Source organism: Scyliorhinus canicula, chromosome 5 (assembly GCF_902713615.1).
Source record: "Scyliorhinus canicula chromosome 5, sScyCan1.1, whole genome shotgun sequence".
Taxonomy (NCBI): Eukaryota; Metazoa; Chordata; class Chondrichthyes; order Carcharhiniformes; family Scyliorhinidae; genus Scyliorhinus; species Scyliorhinus canicula.
This window is the reverse complement of record NC_052150.1, coordinates 221536897-221557377: the sequence shown is the minus strand read 5'-3', so window position 1 is coordinate 221557377 and position 20481 is coordinate 221536897. Positions and strand designations below refer to the sequence as shown.

Below are 20481 nucleotides of genomic sequence, written 5' to 3'. Positions count from 1 at the left end.
TCCTCATTTCGGTGCTGAATGACCAAACCATGACTTTGAGGCTATGCTGCCCCCCCCCCCACCCCTCCCATCTCAGCACCTCGCCTGTCGCATCCCCTATGTTTCAATGAGATCACCTCCCAATCCTGTGAACCCCAGAGAATATCGGCCCAAATTACTCACAATCACTCATCATTGAAAAGTCTTGCTCCAATTGTTACGGTGCTTTTGTGTGACCACAGCTGGGGTACTGGTGTGCAGTTTTGGCCTCCGTATTCATGGAAGGACACACTTGCATTGGAGGCACTGGGTCAGTGGGCGGTCGACCTGAGACCCAGAGGGCCATATGTAGCCCACCCGTCAATTCTCCACGGACCCGGCAATAGTAAGCAGCTAAAGCCGGGTGCTCTACGCTGCCTTGATGCTAGCCCCCAGCCAAACGGAGGATCGGTGGCCGTTTTATGCCAGTTTTTCTGTCGTAAAACGCCACCATTCTCACACCAGCGCGGGGACAGAGCCTCAAAATCGGAGAATCCAGCCCGTGGGATCTCAGGGAATTAAGGGATACTGGGAGCGGACAGAAAGATGGAGATGACGCCCAAGATGAACCATGATGGTATTGAATGGTGGAGCAGTCTCGATGGGCCGAGTGGTCTTCTCCTGCTCCGATTCCTTGTGAATCGATCCAGTGTACTATGTCCACCTCTCAGCCGGGTCTTGGAAGTTACCCCCTTCTTTGCTGGTTTCCAAAGGCTCCACATGGATTGAGATTTGGTTTGCCTCAACCCCCACCCCACCCCTCCACATAGCCCTGCCAGTTGAAAATGGCTGAAAGGATTAAATCTTGCCTTCACCTGGTGTGTTGTTCTCTGTCTCGCAGGTGTTTCTGTGGTTGGGCCAGTCGGCCAATGCTTACGAGAGGAAACAGGCCGAAATGTTGGCGAAAGAGTATCTTCAAACTCACCCAGCTGGACGGGACCTGGACACACCCATCATCACAGTGAAACAAGGCAGCGAACCCCTGACCTTCACCGGCTGGTTCAATGCTTGGGACTCGCACAAATGGAGCGTAAGTCAGACACATCTCTGCGGAGAACCATCTTACCTTGTACACTGAGCGCCTTTGACAAATGTCTGAAGTACATTCGTCCTCCTTCCCCTCATTTGTAAAGACATCATTGCCTGTGATACCCATTGTGCTGAGCATTCATTCATAGAAAAGCTGTGAATCAACTGTGAAGTTTTCTGTGAGACATTAAGGTTTATTTATCTTCCTTTGTCCAGAAGGCACTGATGTTTGCTCATGGAATTTCAATGCTGCCATTCAGTCTATCTAGCTGTACTGGCTCATTGAAAGAGCTATCAAATTAGTTCCACTCCCCTATCCTTGCAAGCTAACTATTAAATCTGCGTCCCCGTCCCCTTTGATACAGGGCATTTCAAATGATAAATAACTTACAGCTTAAAATAAATTCTCCACGTGTCCTCACTCGGTCTTTGGCCAATTAACCATGATGACTGAATCCTCTGACAATGGAAACTGGCTTACTCGTCCATCCAACTCCTCATGATTGTGAAGCCCCATGTTCGTCTCCTCTTTACCCTCTCTGCTCTAAGCTTCTCGAAAACCCGACACTAATGAACATAGCCGATCCTCCACCTTTTCCTAACTTCCTGTCCTTCCTAAATATTCTCCGCCTCCCATGCCGGGTGGGAGAATAGCGGGAGGGCCTCCCGACAATTTTCACGCCCTCCCGCTATTCTCCCTCCCCCACGCCCGACCCACGCCACGAATCGCCACTGGCCGTTTTTTTACGACGAGCGGCAATTCTCCGAGGCCGATGGGCCGAGCGGCCGGGCCTTCACGCCCGTTTGAACACGGCAGCAAACACACCTGGTCGCTGCATTCGTGAAATGAGCGCCGGATGCCCGTGTGGGGCATCCAGGGGCCCGATTGGGATGGGAGCACCGCGACTGTGCTCCGGAGGGGACAGGCCCACGATCGGTGCCCACCGATCGTCGGGCCAGCGTCCAAAACGGACGCACTCTTTCCCCTCCGCCGCCCGGGAAGATCAAACTGCCACGTCTTGCGGGGCGGCTGAGGGAAAAGACGGCAACCGCGCATGCGCGGGTTGGCGTTGTCCAACCTGCGCATGCGCGGCTGACATCATCGGCCGCATCAGCCGGCGTGACGCTTGACGTGCGGCCTTGACGACTGTGTTAATAGTTCAATAAACACGGTCAACTCATTTCAGAGTCTGGAGCACCCTTTAGTTAAGACTGCATCAAGTAGCAGCCAGTGTTATCCGAAGCAGCAGAATGCAACACAGAGTTTTTGAGTTTTGTCCATTTATTACTTTTATAACCTCGAACCTTATCGACTGATTTACTCTTAGACTTTGTGATTTGGCCTCTCCGTTGCTTCCATTCACGGACCGTTTATCATTTCCCATGTTATTACCTTTCTCTCTCGCCTTGCATCCAGACTTTGATTTACCACATCTTCTCAAATTTGATCCCTTGCCCCCACTGGGTAGTTTGAAACTCTCTCTAGTTCCCTAGTTATGCAGCTCGCTAGAACCTCGGCCCCAGCACAGTTCAGGTGCAGATCGTCCCAATGCAGGTCCCACTTTCCCTGATAATTTTCCTGATACCAGTGCCCCATGAAATGGAATCCACGCCCGGATCTTCCTCCCACCCACAGCAGGCTCCTCTCCTGATATCCCGAACTCGAGTACTGGGCAGGCAACACAGCTGACTGGAATCCAGCTCCCCGCTACAGCGAACAGCATTTATCCCCCCTCACTGGACTGTCCCCCGTTACGTTCCTTTGTGCTCTCCCCAACTTGAAAGACTTCCTGTGCCCCGGCGCCATGGTCAGCCGGCTCATTCGTCCCCGGAACACCACCCCCCCCCCCCCCCCCCCCCAATCTCATCCAAATAAGCTGAGAGAGTCTCAAAGCTGTCGGACAATTGCAGAGATGGACATTGTTCTCTCTGGGTCCTCCTCCCTGCCCCAGTCACCTTCCAGACCCTGTCCTGAGGGGTGTGACCACTGACTGAAACAAACCGTCCGGGTAACTCTTCCCCTCCTCGATGGGGCCACAGTGTCCCCAGCTCAGCCTCCAGCCCGGTGACTCTGAACCAAGGCTTCTCGAGGCCACAGAGATGCTGGCCCTGGATAACACCGGTATCCATGACTACCCAAACTGCTGCAGCCTGGACACATCGCCTGCCTTCCCATACTTCAATTAATTACTTAATTTGTTTATACAATTACATATTTTCCTCAATGTATTCTAATAATCTTACCACAGATTTCTGTGCTATTTCATACATTAGGAATAGAATAGTCCGTGACCTTTCACCAGGTATTTACCAACAGCTCGCTTCATCCCCTGGATTGGAGCAAAACCAGTTTCTACAGAGCGCAAAAGTTAGAAAAAGCAGGGTATCCCCCTCACCAGCGTACCCCACTCACCAGAGTATCTCCACTCACCAGAGTATCTCCCTCACCAGAGTACCCCCCTCACCTGAGTACCCCCCTCACCAGAGTACCCCCCTCACCAGAGTACCCCCCTCACCAGAGTACTCCCTCACCAGAGTACCCCCCTCACCAGAGTACCCCCCTCACCAGAGTACCCCCCTCACCAGAGTACCCCCCTCACCAGAGTACCCCCTCACCAGAGTACCCCCCTCACCAGAGTACCCCCCTCACCAGAGTACCCCCCTCACCAGAGTACCCCCCTCACCAGAGTACCCCCCTCACCAGAGTACCCCCCTCACCAGAGTACCCCCCTCACCAGAGTACCCCCCTCACCAGAGTACCCCCCTCACCAGAGTACCCCCCTCACCAGAGTACCCCCCTCACCAGAGTACCCCCCTCACCAGAGTACCCCCCTCACCAGAGAACCCCCCTCACCAGAGTATCCCCCTCACCAGAGTATCCCCCTCACCAGAGTATCTCCCTCACCAGAGTATCTCCCTCACCAGAGTATCTCCCTCACCAGAGTATCTCCCTCACCAGAGTATCTCCCTCACCAGAGAACCCCCCTCACCAGAGTACCCTCCTCACCAGAGTACCCTCCTCACCAGAGTATCCCCCTCACCAGAGTATCCCCCTCACCAGAGTATCTCCCTCACCAGAGTATCTCCCTCACCAGAGTATCTCCCTCACCAGAGTATCTCCCTCACCAGAGTATCTCCCTCACCAGAGTATCTCCCTCACCAGAGTACCTCCCTCACCAGAGTACCTCCCTCACCAGAATACCTCCCTCACCAGGGTACCCCCCTCACCAGGGTACCCCCCTCACCAGGGTACCCCCCTCACCAGGGTACCCCCCTCACCAGAGAACCCTCCTCACCAGAGAACCCCCCTCACCAGAGAACCCCCCTCACCAGAGAACCCCCCTCACCAGAGAACCCCCCTCACCAGAGAACCCCCCTCACCAGAGAACCCCCCTCACCAGAGAACCCCCCTCACCAGAGAACCCCCCTCACCAGAGAACCCCCCTCACCAGAGAACCCCCCCTCACCAGAGTATCTCCCTCACCAGAGTATCTCCCTCACCAGAGTATCCCCCTCACCAGAGTACCCCCCTCACCAGAGTATCTCCCTCACCAGAGTATCTCCCTCACCAGAGAACCCCCCTCACCAGAGAACCCCCCTCACCAGAGAACCCCCCTCACCAGAGAACCCCCCTCACCAGAGAACCCCCCTCACCAGAGAACACCCCCTCACCAGGGTACCCCCCTCACCAGAGTATCTCCCTCACCAGAGTATCTCCCTCACCAGAGTATCTCCCTCACCAGAGTATCTCCCTCACCAGAGTATCTCCCTCACCAGAGTATCTCCCTCACCAGAGTATCTCCCTCACCAGAGTATCTCCCTCACCAGAGTATCTCCCTCACCAGAGTATCTCCCTCACCAGAGTATCTCCCTCACCAGAGTATCTCCCTCACCAGAGAACCCCCCTCACCAGAGAACCCCCCTCACCAGAGAACTCTCCTCACCAGAGTACCTCCCTGAACTCATCAAACTCCCTTAACTCCCCAAACTCCGTTAACTCCCCAAACCCCCTCACTTTGTCATGGTCACCCGGATAATTTCTGAATTTCTGTGTTGTGAACAAAGGGAGTAGTTCGGCCTAAATACAGCACAACCAGCTCAAGCCAGCTTCCTCCATTAACTACTTCAGTTGCTGCCAGTGACAGTGTAGCTGCGTCTAGGCTGGCGTCTCGCTCCCTGCTTAGCCCCCTGTGTGAGATTTCGAATTTAAGCAGCATTTGCAACATCAGGTTTTTAGGAAGAGGCTGAAGGTTCCCTCGACTCGCCAGACCCTCAGCACTCCATTGGGATCGCACTCAGTGAAGATAACTATCCCTCTCCTCTTTTCAGACCAGCAGTGGGAGCCCCTATGATGACATGAAAGGTAAACTGGGTGATGTCTCGGGCATCACACAGATCTCTGTGGTGAGTACCGCCAGTCATTTTATTACCGCCTTACGTCTACATATTGCCTTAGGGTCCCAGCTTTCTCATTCCGTTTTAGCATGCTCATTTTAAAATCACATTCTGGTAAATTAAACATAGCAGGAGTGGTTGGGGGGCATGGTGGGGGGTGGTTGTGGGTGGGGGGTTGGTGGAGGGGGGGTGGTTGTGGGTGGGGGGTTGGTGTGGGGGGGGTGTGGTTGGGGGTGGGGGGTTGGTGGAGGGGGGGTGTGGTAGAGGTGGAGGGGGTGGTTGGGGAGTGGGAGAATGATGGAGAAGGTAGTTGGGGAGTGGAAGGGGTGGGGAGGGTGGTGGGGGATAGGGTGGGTGATGGAGGGGGTGGTTGGGCGTGGGGGGGTGGTAGAGGTGGAGGGGGTGGTTGGGGAGTGGGAGAATGATGGAGGAGGCAGTTGGGGAGTGGAAGGGGTGGGGAGGGTGGTGGGGAATAGGGTGGGTGATGGAGGGGGTGGTTGGGCGTGGGGGGGTGGTAGAAGTGGAGGGGGTGGTTGGGAGTGGGAGAATGATGGAGGAGGTAGTGGGGAGTGGAAGGGGTGGGGAGGGTGGTGGGGCAGTTGGGGGATAGCGTGGGTGATGGAGGGGGAGGTTGGGGGTGGTAGAGGTGGAGGGGGGTGGTTGGGGAGTGAGGGAATGATGGAGGAGGTAGTTGTGGGGGGAGTGGAAGGGTGGGGAGGATGGTGGGGTGGTTGTGGTAGCGGAGTCGACGAGGGCAGGGGAGGAGGGTGGTTGGGGGCATGGTGGAGGGGGTGGGGTGTGGTAGAGGTGGAGGGGGTGGTTGGGGAGTGGGAGAATGATGGAGGAGGTAGTTGGGGAGTGGAAGGGGTCGGGAGGGTGGTGGGGGATAGGGTGGGTGATGGAGGGGGTAGTTGGGCGTGAGGGGGTGGTAGAGGTGGAGGGGGTGGTTGGGGAGTGGGAGAATGATGGAGGAGGTAGTTGGGGAGTGGAAGGGGTGGGGAGGTTGGTGGGGTGGTTGGGGGATAGCGTGGGTGATGGAGGGGGTGGTTGGGCGTGGGGGGGTGGTCGAGGTGGAGGGGGTGGTTGGGGAGTGGGAGAATGATGGAGGAGGTAGTTGGGGAGTGGAAGGGGTGGGGAGGTTGGTGGGGTGGTTGGGGGATAGCGTGGGTGATGGAGGGGGTGGTTGGGCGTGGGGGGGTGGTCGAGGTGGAGGGGGTGGTTGGGGAGTGGGAGAATGATGGAGGAGGTAGTTGGGGAGTGGAAGGGGTGGGGAGGTTGGTGGGGTGGTTGGGGGATAGCGTGGGTGATGGAGGGGGAGGTTGGGGGTGGTAGAGGTGGAGGGGGTGGTTGGGGAGTGAGGGAATGATGGAGGAGGTAGTTGTGGGGGGAGTGGAAGGGTGGGGAGGGTGGTGGGGTGGTTGTGGTGGCGGGGTCAGCGAGGGCAGGGGAGGAGGGTGGTTGGGGGCATGGTGGGAAAGGGGGCAAGTGGAGAGGGCAGGTGGAAGGGGGTTGAGGGCTGGGGAGTGATGTAGGCTTGAGAGATGAACAGACACTTCCAATACTGATGAAGGTTCAACTCAATTTTATTAACTACTTCTAACTAACACACGAGGACTGTGGGTCTAAATAATGCAAACTTAAACTAGAGACCTAAGCCTTGTCCGAACCAGTTGATTCTCTCAGCACGTGGTGTGAGTCTGTGCTGGGCTGGATGAGTTCCTGTTACACTCAGAGGCAGCACCCAGAATGAGTGGGAACCGTGGTGCCTTCTGCCTTTATAGTGTGTGTATTCTAACTGGTGATTGGCTGCGGTGTTTGTACATGTTGATTGGTCCCTGTGTGTGTCCATCAGTGTGCGTCTGCACCATGATATACTGGTGTATATTATGACAGGGAGAAGGTTGGTTATGGGGGTGGTCAGACCCCATTTGAAGTATTGTGAGCAGTTTTGGGCCCCGTATCTAAGGAAGGATGTGTTGGCCTTGGAAAGGGTCCAGAGGAGGTTCACAAGAATGATCGCTGGAATGAAGAACTTGTCGTATGAGGAACGTTTGAGGACTCTGGGTCTGTATTCGTTGGAGTTTAGAAGGATGAGAGGGGATCTTATTGAAACTTACAGGATATGGCAAGGCCTGGATAGAGTGGACGTGAAGAGGATGTTTCCACTTGTAGGAAAAACTAGAAGCAGAGGACACCATCTCAGACTAAAGGGACGATCCTTTAAAACAGAAATGAGGAGGAATTTCTTCAGCCAGAGGGTGGTGAATCTGTGGAACACTTTGCCGCAGAAGGCTGTGGAGGCCAAATCACTGAGTGTCTTTAAGACAGAGATAGATAGGTTCTTGATCAATAAGGGGATCAGGGGTTATGGGGAGAAGGCAGGAGAATGGGGATGAGAAAAATATCAGCAATGATTAAATGGCGGAGCAGACTTGATGGGCCGAGTGGCCTAATTCTGCTCCTTGTCTTATGGTGGTGAAATGAAAAAAATGAAATGAAAATTACTTATTGTGACTTCCGGTTGCGGCTATGACCAGCTAAGTCGCACGTTTGGCTGCTCCTGCGATGAAGGTGTTTTCGGGCCGATTGGAGGGCCCCTAACGGCGCTGGAACGACGATTCCTGGTGGGGGAAGGTTCCCAGAGGAGAACCCTGTAAAATTTATGGTCGTCACCCGAAGTGGGGCAGAAAAAAAAGCGGCAGCAGCTCCCCGAAAAAAGCGGGGGAAGAAACCCAAAATGGCGGCCGGCGGCGCACCCGAGGACTGGAGGAAATGGGCGGAAGAGCAGCAGGCCGTTCTCCTGCGCTTCTTCACGGAGCTGAAAGTGGAGCTGCTGGAGTCGATGAACGCGACGACCACCAGGCTGATGGGAGCCCAGGCGACCCAAGAGGCGTCAATTCGGGAGCTGCAGCAGGAGATGGCTGTGAGGGAGGAGGAGGCCACGGTCCTCGTGGGAAAGGTGGAGGTGCACGAGGCACTCCACCTGAGATGGCAAAACCGATTGGAGGAGATGGATACCCGCATGAGGCGGAAAAACCTGAGGATCCTGGGCCTGGCAGAAGGGCTGGAGGGGTCGGACCTCCCGAGGTACGTGGCAGAAATGCTGGGCTCACTGATGGGGGCAGGGACCGTCCCTTCGCCCCTGGAATTGGAGGAGGCCTACAGAGTAATGGCCAGGAAGCCAAGAGCAAACGAACCCCCGAGGGCGGTGCTGGTTCGGTTCCAGCGACTCAGTGACCGGGAGAGGGTGCTGAGGTGGGCCAAGAGAGAGAGGAGCAGCAAATGGGAGAACTCGACGGTGAGGATCTACCAGGACTGGAGTGTGGAGGTGGCAAAGCGGCGGGCCCGGTTCAACCGGACGAAGGCGGTGGTGCATGCCAAGAGAATCAGATTCGGGATGCTGCAGCCAGCGCGCTTGTGGGTGACCTATAAGGACCAGCACCACTATTTCGAGTCCCCGGAGGAGGCGTGGGCCTTTGTCCAGGAAGAAAAGCTGGACTCGAACTAGAACCAGGGGATACTTGGCGGTCGTTGCCGCTGTGGTACTTTAAGCTGGACACGTGGCTTTCTTTTGGTTGGATTTTTACTTGGCTGTATTTTTGGACCCCTTTTTTTCTCTTTACCAGGTTTTTTTCTTTTTTCTGTTATTTATAATGTTATGTTGGGGGGGCGGGGTGGGGGGGGAGTACCGGGGGTATGTGTTTCTTGTGGGGGTTCTTTTTATCGGTGTGGGATCGGGGACGGGGGTGGAACTGAAGATGGAGGGGTGGGGAGTGGCAGGGCGAAAGCGCGGGCTTTCCTCTGGTTTCCCGCGCGCGGGGCAGAGGAGGGAGGAGGGTGGGAGGAAGGGGCGTGGTCAGCAATGGCTCCCTTTCCCGCGCTGGAGCGGGGTCAGGGAGGGGTGGTAAGGGGGGGGATGTCCCCCACGCCGGGAGGAGTCGGATTGTGGCAGGGGCAGCCAGGTCAGCGTAAACCAGCTGACTTACGGAAGTACTATGGAGGGTGCATCGCGGCTAGGAGGGGTCCTAGCCTGGGGGGAGAGGGGGAGGGGGGAAGGGGGGCTACCGGGTTGCTGCTGAAAAGGCCAGGGAGGAGAAGTTGAGGATCGGAGGGGTGGGGGGAGGGCGCCATCGCCATGGGGAGCGGGTCAGAAGGGGAGGGCTGACTCGGGGCGAGCAGGTGACAGGATATGGCTAGTCGGCAGGGGAGAGGGGCGGGCTGCCCTTCGACCCGGCTGATCACTTGGAATGTGAGGGGGCTGAATGGGCCGGTCAAGAGAACGAGAGTAATCTCGCATTTGAAGGGACTGAAGGCGGATGTAGCAATGCTACAAGAGACCCATTTGAAGGTGGCGGAGAGAAGGGGGTGGGTGGGACAGGTGTTCCACTCAGGACTGGATGCAAAGAACCGGGGGGTGGCGATCCTGGTAGGGAAGAGGGTGTCGTTCGTGGCGGCGGAGGTGGTGGCGGATAAAGAGGGTAGATATGTCATGGTGAAGGGTAGGCTACAGGGGGAGAAAGTGGTGATGGTTAACGTGTATGCCCCGAACTGGGACGACGCTGGCTTCATGAGGCGCCTACTGGGCCTCATTCCGGACCTGGAGGCAGGGGGCCTGATCATGGGGGGGGGACTTCAACACAGTGCTGGACCCCGTGCTGGACAGATTGAGTTCAAGGACGAGTAGGAGGCCGGCAGCGGCAGAAGTGTTAAAGGGGTTTATGGAGCAGATGGGAGGGGTAGATCCCTGGAGGTTTGGGAGGGCGAGGGAGTATTCCTTTTTCTCCCATGTCCACAGAGTCTATTCTAGAATTGACTTCTTTGTATTGAGCAGGGGACTGATCCCGAAAGTACGGGAAGTGGAGTACTCGGCCATAGCGGTCTCAGACCATGCGCCACACTGGGTAGATTTGGAAATGGGGGAGGCGCGAGACCAGCGTCCGCTGTGGCGCCTGGATGTGGGGTTGCTGGCGGATGAGGAGGTGTGTAAGAGGGTCCGGAAGAGCATTGAAAGATATCTGGACATTAATGACACGGGGGAGGTGCAGGTGGGGATGGTCTGGGAGGCCCTGAAGGCGGTGATCCGGGGGGAGCTGATCTCCATACGGGCACATAGGGAAAGGAGGGAGAGACAGGAGAGGGAGAGGCTGGTGGGGGAGCTTTTGGACGTGGATAGGAGATATGCGGAGGCACCAGAGGAGGGGCTGCTGGGGGAACGGCGTAGTTTGCAGGCTAAGTTTGACCTGTTGACCACCAGAAAGGCAGAGACACAGTGGAGAAGGGCGCAGGGCGCGATTTATGAATATGGGGAGAAGGCGAGTAGGATGTTGGCGCATCAGCTCCGCAAGCGGGATGCGGCTAGGGAAATTGGGGGAGTGAGGGAGAGGGGTGGGAACGTAGTTCAGAAGGGGCCAGAAGTAAATGGGGTCTTCAGAGACTTCTATAAGGAGCTGTATCGGTCAGAGCCGCCGACGAGGGGAGGGGGGATGGAGGGCTTCTTGAACAAATTAAGGTTCCCCAAGGTCCAAGAGGAGCTGGTAGAGGGGCTGGGGGCGCCGATAGGGTTAGAGGAGCTAGTCAAGGGGATTGGGCATATGCAGACGGGGAAGGCGCCGGGGCCAGACGGGTTCCCGGTGGAATTTTACAAAAAATATGCGGATTTGGTGGGCCCTGTGCTGGTACGAGCCTTCAACGAGGCATGGGAGGGGGGGGCTCTGCCCCCGACAATGTCGCAGGCACTGATCTCTCTGATCTTGAAGCGGGACAAGGACCCCGTGCAGTGTGGGTCATATAGGCCTATCTCGCTCCTGAATGTGGACGCCAAGTTGCTGGCAAAGATCCTGGCTACCAGGATAGAGGATTGTGTGCCAGGGGTGATACACGAGGACCAGACGGGTTTTGTGAAAGGGCGGCAGCTTAATACGAACGTGCGGAGACTGCTAAACGTCATCATGATGCCGGCAGTGGAGGGTGAGGCGGAGATAGTGGTGGCATTGGACGCGGAGAAAGCATTTGATAGGGTGGAGTGGAAGTACCTGTGGGAGACGCTGGAACGGTTTGGATTTGGGGAGGGATTTATTAAATGGGTGAAGCTGCTTTATTCGGCCCCGACGGCAAGTGTAGTGACGAATGGTAGGAGATCGGAGTATTTTGGGCTCCACCGGGGGACCAGACAGGGGTGCCCCTTGTCCCCCCTGCTCTTCGCACTGGCAATTGAACCGTTGGCGATGGCACTGAGGGGCTCAGGGGGGTGGAGAGGGCTGACAAGGGGCGGGGAGGAGCACCGGGTATCGCTGTACGCGGACGACCTGCTGCTATACGTGGCAGACCCAGAAGGGGGAATGCCGGAGGTGATGGAACTGCTAGCAGAATTTGGGGACTTCTCGGGGTACAAGCTAAACTTGGGCAAGAATGAGGTATTTGTGATACACCCAGGGGACCAGGAAGAGGGAATCGGGAGACTCCCGTTTAAGAGAGCAGGAAAGAGTTTTAGATATTTAGGGGTGCAGGTGGCAAGGAACTGGGGGACTCTCCACAAGCTGAACTTCTCCAGGCTGGTGGAACAGATGGAGGAGGAATTTAAAAGGTGGGACATGGTGCCGCTGTCGCTGGCGGGCAGAGTGCAGTCCGTTAAAATGACGGTCCTCCCGAGGTTTTTGTTTTTATTTCAGTGCTTGCCCATCTTCCTCCCTAGGGCCTTTTTCAAAAAGGTGACGAGTAGCATCATGAGCTACGTGTGGACGCACGGCACCCCAAGGGTGAGGAGGGTCTTCTTGGAGCGGAGTAGGGAGAGTGGAGGGCTGGCATTACCCAATCTTTCGGGGTATTACTGGGCGGCAAATGTATCGATGGTGCGCAAGTGGATGATGGAAGGGGAGGGGGCAGCTTGGAAACGAATGGAGAGGGCGTCCTGTGGCAACATAAGCCTGGGGGCCCTAGTAACGGCGCCATGGCCGCTCCCTCCCACGAGGTACACCACGAGCCCGGTGGTGGCGGCCACCCTCAAGATCTGGGGGCAGTGGAGGCGACACAGGGGGGAAGTGGGAGGTCTGATGGAGTCACCGTTAAGAGGGAACCATAGATTCATCCCGGGGAACATGGACGGGGGATTTCAGAGCTCGCACAGGGTGGGCATCAGGCAGCTGAAGGATCTGTTTGTAGATGGGAGGTTTGCGAGCCTGAGAGAGCTGGAGGAGAAATTCGGGCTCCCCCCGGGAAACATGTTTAGACATTTGCAGGTGAAGACATTTGCTAGACGCCAGGTGGAAGGGTTTCCCTTGCTCCCCAGTAGGGGGCGAGTGATAGGGTGCTCTCGGGGGTCTGGGTCGGAGGGGGGAGGATATCGGACATCTACAAAGTAATGCAGGAGGCGGAGGAGGCATCAGTAGAGGAGCTGAAAGCCAAGTGGGAGGGGGAGCTGGGAGAACAGATAGAGGATGGGACATGGGCGGATGCCCTGGAGAGGGTTAATTCTTCCTCCTCGTGTGCGAGGCTTAGCCTCATTCCATTTAAGGTGCTACATAGAGCCCATATGACGGAGACAAGGATGAGTCGGTTCTTTGGGGGTGAGGACAGATGTGTCAGGTGTTCGGGAAGTCCAGCGAACCATGTCCATATGTTTTGGGCATGTCCGGCACTGGAGGAGTTCTGGAAGGGGGTGGCAAGGACGGTGTCGAGGGTGGTGGGATCCAGGGTCAAACCAGGATGGGGGTTAGCGATCTTTGGGGTTGGGGTGGAGCCGGGGGTACAGGAGGCGAGAGAGGCCGGAGTACTGGCCTTTGCGTCCCTAGTTGCTCGAAGAAGGATACTAATACAGTGGAAGGACGCGAGGCCTCCAAGCGTGGAAACTTGGATTAATGACATGGCAAGCTTTATCCAGTTGGAAAGGGTTAAATTCGCCCTGAGAGGGTCGGTACAAGGGTTCTTCAGGCGGTGGCAGCCTTTCCTCGACTTTTTGGCTCAGAGATAGGGTACAGAGGTCGCAGCAGCAGCAACCCGGGGGGGAGGGGAGGGGGGGGGGGGGGGGTGGCAACAACGGTTGTGGTGGGTTACTTACGGTTGAAATGCGGGCAAATTTGCTCGCAGTTCATGTTTGATGTTGATTGTTGCTTTGTTTGTTTTTGGGGGAGGGGGGAGGGGGGGAGGGACAACGCGCGCGTGAGTTCGGGCGGGGGGGGATATTTGTTAAGAGGGAATATTTTGTAATATTTTATAGTTAGTTGGGGTAAATGAGGGCAGAAATTGGCTCACAAGTGATGGTCTTTACTGAAACTTCCGCACTCAGTTATCCGTCTCCCGGGTGAATCCCACCCAGACTTCATGGTGGCTGCTTGGTCCTTATCAACAAATCTCACTTTGCACTCTTCTCCTCTGGAAGCCTGCCCTCCTTTTAGCCAAGTATCTCCTTCTGTCCCTCTCACCTCCTTCAAACTTTCCTCTTCCTCCCATCCCCTCTTCCCCACTGAAATTTCTTCACTGCCTCCCTCAGCCTCAGTAATCGAGTGATCCTCACCTCCCCTGATCTCAACCTCCATCTCAACTCACTTTGCCCTCAAAGAACAAAGAAAAGTACAGCACAGGAACAGGCCCTTCGGCCCTCCAAGCCTGCGCCGACCATGCTGCCCGTCTAAATTAAAATCTTCTACACTTCCTGGGTTCGTATCCCTCTATTCCCATCCTATTCATGTATTTGTCAAGATGCCCCTTAAATGTCACTATCGTCCCTGCTTCCACCACCTCCTCCGGCAGCGAGTTCCAGACACCCACTACCCTCTGTGTAAAAAAACTTGCCTCGTACATCTCCTCGAAACCTTGCCCCTTGCAACTTAAACCTATGCCCCCTAGTAATTGACCCCTCTACCCTGGGAAAAAGCCTCTGACTATCCACTCTGTCTAGGGCCCTCATAATTTTGTAGACCTCTATCAGGTCGCCCCTCAACCTCCGTCCGTTCCAGTGAGAACAAACCGAGTTGATTCAACCTCTCGTCATTGCTAATGCCCTCCATACCAGGCAACATCCTGGTAAATCTCTTCTGCACCCTCTCTAAAACCTCCACATCCTTCTGGTAGTGTGGCGACCAGAATTGAACACTATACTCCAAGTGTGGCCTAACTAAGGTTCTATACGGCTGCAACATGACTTGACAATTCTTATACTCAATGCCCCGGCCAATGAAGGCAAGCATGCCATATGCCTTCTTGACTACCTTCTCCACCTGTGTTGCCCCTTTCAGTGACCTGTGGACCTGTACACCTAGATCTCTCTGACTGTCAATACTCTTGAGGGTTCTACCATTCGCTGTATATTCCCTACCTGTATTAGACCTCTCTTCTCTCAGACAGAGAGTGCAGGGAGCAGGGAGGGCGAGTGAGCGAGAGAGCTAGGCAGTGGAGAGAAAGAGAGACAGAGGGATGAGAGGGAAGAAGAATGAGAGGGAAGGAGGAGAGAGTGGGAGATGGGGCAAGGCAGAGGGGTTCAGACCGGCGAATGAGGGAGAGCAAGAAGGAGGGAGAGTTTGCAGGAGAGAGGGAGAGATGGAAAATAAGAGAGGAATGAAGAGTGAGAGATGGAGGGAAGGAGAGAAAGGGAGGACAGAGGGAGCAGGGCAGAAGAGTGAGGAGAGGTAGTGGGAAGAGTGAGTGAAAGCGAAAAGAGGGAGAGAGAGAGGAAGAGATGGAGTGCAAAGAAGAGGGAGGAAGAGTGAGGAGGGAGAGAGATAGAAAAATGATGGAATGGGGAGAGAGAGAATGAGAGAGGAAAGTGAAATGGAAGAAGAGGAGCTGAAGGTGAGCAAGAGAGAAGTAATGGAGAGGCAGGCAGGGAGGGGGGGGGGGGGGTGGAGAGAAGGAGATGGAGGAGAAAGAAGCCTCAAATTACTGACCAGCCAATATCTCCAAACTGGAGAGCTTGTGAATGGATTCCCCAGGGCAGGAACTCTGCTAAGTCGGATGTAACCTTCCCATACTCCAAAGGATCCCTACAGTGCCAAAGGCGGCCATTCAGCCCATCGGGCCTGCACCAACCCTCCGAAAGATAAGGCTATCTAGGCCCAATCCACAGCCCTATCCAATTAACCTTTGGACACTAAGGTCCAATCCACCTAACCTGCACGTCTTGGGACTGTGGGAGGAAACCGGAGCACCTGGAGGAAACCCACGAAGACACGGGGAGAACGTGCAGACTCCGCACAGACAGTGACCCAAGCCGGGAATCGAGCCTGGGACCCTGGCGCTGTGAAGCAACAGTGCTAACCACTGTCCTACCGTGCCGCCCCAGATGATGCTTTATTTACTCTTGTAGGTTATTTACATTCTCGACAGAGCTTTTACATCTTTCTAACAGCTGTTTCATTCACATTCAGGACCTCAACGACACAGACCTGAACAGGAAGGGAAGCCAGAGCCCGGCATCGAACTCTGGTTTCTCCCAGTACCAGTCCCACTCCCAGCCCCCGGCCTTTGCTGCCTCCCCCATCAACCCTCCAGTTTCCAGAGGCAGCAGCTCGGCTTCCCCCACCTCCTCCGGAGGAACCCTCGTCAATGGGAGAGTATGCTACGAGCGGGAACTGCTGATGAACAAAACAGCTGATGAGCTGCCCAAGGACGTTGACCCTGAAAAGAAGGAGGTGAGTCAGAGATGGTGCACCTTCGCAGAGGCCGGAGGGATCGGTGGGGGGGGGGGGGGTCGCACACGCATCTTTAAAGCCGGTTGGGCAAGTTGAGGAGGTTGATAAACAGGCAAGCAAATAACAAGAGCAGAAAATCCTCAGCAGGCCTGGCAGCAACTGTGGAGAGAGAAGCGGAGTTAGCGTCAGCACTGGGATATCATCAGCCTGAAACATTAATTCTGTTCCTCTCTCCACAGACCCCCAACCAGGCCGGCTGAGTATTTGCAGCATTTTCTGTTCTTTCATAGAATTTACAGTGCAGAGGGAGGCCATTCGGCCCATCGAGTCTGCACCGGCTCTTGGAAGGAGCATCCTACCCAAGGTCAACACCTCCACCCTATCCCCATAACCCAGTATCCCCACCCAATACTGAGGGCAATTTTGGACACTAAGGGGCAATTTATCATGGCCAATCCACCTAACCTGCACATCTTTGGACTGTGGGAGGAAACCGGAGCACCCGGAGGAAACCCACTCACACACGGGGAGGATGTGCAGACTCCGCACAGACAGTGACCCAAGCCGGGAATCGAACCTGGGACCCTGGAGCTGTGAAGCAATTGTGCTCACCACTATGCTACCGTGCTGCCCCCACAATGCTACCGTGCTGCCCTCTTGTCCATTCTTCCGTTCTTGTCCCAGAAACGCGACAAAATCGCGACCTGGCACTGGTTCAGCCCCAGCTCGGGCTGCTGTGTCTCAATCTGGGCGCCGTACTTGTGGAAGGTTATAAATCATAGAATCCCAACAGTGTAGAAGGAGGCCATTTGGCCCATCAAGTCTGACCCTCTGAACGTGCTTCCGACCTGGGCCCACTCCCCCGCCCCCCCCACTGCCCTGTCTTTGGACACTAAGGGGAAATTTATCATGGCCAACCTACCTAACTGGCACATCTTTTGGACCGTGGTAGGAAACCGGAGCACCCGGAGGAAATCCACACAGACACGGGGAGAACGTACAGACTCCGCACAGAGGCCGAAAGTAAAGAAAATATATGGGAAGCTCGGATCGTTCCCCTTGGAGCAGAGAATGTTAGGGGAGTTAATCAAAGTGTTCAGAATTATTGAGTAAATGAGGAGCAACAATTTGCACTGAACAATGGATTAATGACCAGAGGATACAGATTTCCAATAATTGACAAGCAAAGATCTACAGGGGACAGGAGGATTTATTTGTTTATTCACGGAGTCTCTGAGTTACTGTAATAAAAGCAAAATGCTGCGGGTGTTGGAATCCCGAGATAAAAACAGAAAATGGTGGAAAAGTTCCGCATGTCCGGGAGCATCCGTGAAAAGAGAAACCAGGGCGGGGGGGTGCGGGGGATTTTCCGCCTCCCCTTCAGAGGTCGGGAAAGGTGGAAGGAGAGGAGAACCCCCAGGGAGTTCCAAGACGCCATTTACGCTAGCGGAATTTCATGTTGAGAAAGTGCCCGTTGATTGATCGAATATCACGGGGCAGCACAGTGGTTAGCACAGTTGCTTCACAGCTCCAGGCGTCCCAGGTTCCATTCCGGGCTTGGGTGACTGTCTGTGCGGAGTCTGCACCTTCTCCCCGTGTCTGCGTGGGTTTCCTCCGGGTGCTCCGGTTTTCTCCCACAGTCCAAATACATGCAGGTGAGGTGGATTGGCCATGATAAATTGCCCTCTGGGTCCAAAAAGGTGAGGTGGGGGTTACGGGAATAGGGTGGAGGCTTGAGCTTAAGTACGGTGCTCTTTCCAAGAGCTGGTGCAGACTCGATGGGCCAAATGGCCTCCTTCTGGACTGTAAGTTCTATGATTCTATGACTCCTCTCAGAATGACGCGTCCAGCGACATTACAGGGCTATCATTGGCATGCTGGGCCGAATGGCCTCCTCCTATGCCGTAGGATTCTATGAACGGAGCTTTAGACAGGATCGGGGGCGAGGAGGGGGGGGGGAAGGTGGGCTTTTGTGGGGAGTGTGGGGGGGGGGGGGGGACGACGCGGGGATTCAGTTTAAGGGTGAACTGCCCAGTAACCTCCGCCCATCTGGTCGCCTGTCTAAATAAAGCACGTTGTTTTGGCTTCTCCGCAGCAATACCTTTCCGACGCAGACTTTCAGGATATTTTCGAGATGTCACGGGATGCGTTTGCTGATTCGCCCTCCTGGAAACAAATGATCTTGAAGAAACAGGCCAAACTTTTCTAAACAGCTTCCAAACTTTTCTGTCACTGCTCTGTGGGATCTTGGGGTTTAATCAACAAGGATTCTCGTGTATCTGCGAAGGGCGGGCGGGGGCGGGCTGGTGGGAGGGGGGGGGGTGGAGTCAGTAGAAAATAGAAGTCAGGATATACATATATATTTTTTCTTTTTTTCCACGTGCAATGCTGCAGGTTCTAAAAGGTCAATATTATAGTAGCCGACATTTTGTCGAAAGAAAGCTTTCACTCTGAGATTCTGTGGGAGGCCCACAGCAATTTTTTTTTTTAAACGTCCAAGGACAGATTGTCTTCTTGCAAGGGGTGGTTCATCCTGCCCGTGTGCCATTGTGACTTCAAATCTAAGTCTAGTTGGCATCTAACCAACATGAGTGGCGAATGCCGATCAGAACGCAGCCGTAACCGTGCCAACTACCCTGCGCAACGCGACTCCAGCAGCGAGTCAATGTGGGGGAGGAAAGGAAGGGGGTGAAATAATCCAGCGGCCAAGCCGGGAAGGCTGCACCTTGTCCTGTCTTTGAGCAGTCAATCCTCTTCCTCGTGTGCCACTAATCCAGACATGTCCCCAAGAGCAGCTCTCAATCAGCGGCTGGTTTAGCTCACTCGGCTAAATCGCTGGCTTTTAAAGCAGACCAGGCAGGTTCGATTCCCGTACCAGCCTCCCCGGACAGGCGCCGGAATGTGGCGACTAGGGGCTTTTCACAGTAACTTCATTGAAGCCTACTCGAGGCAATAAGCCATTTTCATTTAATTCAATCAGCGACGCCTGAGGTCACGGACTTCCCGCTCCGAGCTCTCTGCTTTGGGATTTTTTGAAACTCCTTTTTCATTTTGAAGTTACATTCGGGAATATCAAGTCGGGAGCCTAAACGTCCCTGGATCGGGCAATGGGCGGAGCGGGCTTCCGGGCGTGGAAGGGAGGCTTGATTCCGAGCAGTTTCATTTGGTCACGTTTCGAGGATGGGCTAGAGGGCAGCAGACTGGGCTGTTTAGGAATGGAGGAGGGGGGAGGGTTTGTGTTCCCAAACACCGGGGCATGGATTCTCTCCTGGCCCGGAAAGACAGGGGAAGCAGGTGTCTGGGCAGCAGATCGATCATGATCTCATTGAGTGGCCCAACAGGAACCGAGGGGCTGAATGGCCTCCTGAAGCTCCTAACCCCTGCAAGTTGCCCTCCAAGTCAAACACCATCCTGACCTGGCGATATTTACTCCAACTTCCCTGCTGAGAAACTGACATGACCCAAAAGATGTGCCGGGTAGGCGAATTGGCTACTCTAAATTGCCCCTTAATTGGAAAAAAAGAATTGGGTACTCTAAATTTATAAAATAAAAGAATTAATCGCAGAGTTTTATATTACTAACTGCCTCGCCGTCCAGAATGTCGACAGTAGATCCGTCCCACACCCCCACCGTCCACCAAAATAAATTACTCTTGATTATTTTTTTTTAATGACTTTAAATATGCATCATCCCAACAAGTTGTACAGCACGCCCATTGCAGCTGCCAATTCTGATTGGGTGCAGTCAGCCAGGTTTTAATCATGTGAACAGCAACTGCCCCGCCCCCACGCCTGCCATTGGTCTGTCTTCCAGGTAACACTGCCTTTCGGTGGCCAATGGGGAAGGGGGCGGGCACCTTGTTACCCAATTAAATTTCTCTTGATTGCCAGGGATGTTTGCCTCGATCTCCAATTTTTTTTAATAACTCATGGGAGACGGATGTTTATGGAGAGCCTTTCCTGTCGACAGGCCTTCTTCACCAAACGCTCGACAGCCAGTGCGAAAACTTCCTTGCTTGTAATGAAAAAAAAAAACACGATAGTGTCCGGGAGGTTAATCTACTAGAGCTGGAGACTCCAGGCCAACTTTGGAGGGTTGGCAACTCCTTATGACGACCCACATTGCCCAGCAAGAGATGCCAAGTTGTCAATGATCGAACGGGAGCGGGGGGTAAAGACCCAATTGCAGAGCAAGGGGCTTCCGAGTGTCTTGGTCACAGTCACCGTAAGCTGACCCTCCACAGCAACCCAGACTGCCATTGAGACAGGGGAGGAAGTCTCCGGTTCTGTTACTCCGAGCGAGGGGGGGTGGGGGGGGGGGCGGGGGGGGCATGGTTTACTGGCGGGAATTCGCCACGGTTTTTTCCTTTGTTGAAGGGGGGGGGGGGTCAGGGGGAGGGGTGAATAACATCTTGCT

At 54.9% G+C, this 20481-nt stretch overlaps 1 protein-coding gene across 2 annotated transcripts in view; it reads left to right on the top strand.

Annotated features, from left to right (window-relative positions):
• The window catches only part of vill (villin-like), a 150213-nt gene extending 130127 nt beyond the window's left edge, over positions 1–20086 (top strand). For both annotated transcript variants that reach the window (XM_038798570.1, XM_038798569.1), the window contains exons 17-20: positions 860–1048; positions 5377–5451; positions 15801–16064; positions 18160–20086. In XM_038798570.1, coding sequence (XP_038654498.1) covers positions 860–1048; positions 5377–5451; positions 15801–16064; positions 18160–18273 — 642 coding nt within the window. In that variant the 3' untranslated portion in view covers positions 18274–20086. The remainder of the gene's footprint in view (positions 1–859; positions 1049–5376; positions 5452–15800; positions 16065–18159) is intronic.
• The last annotated feature ends 395 nt before the right edge of the window (positions 20087–20481 follow it).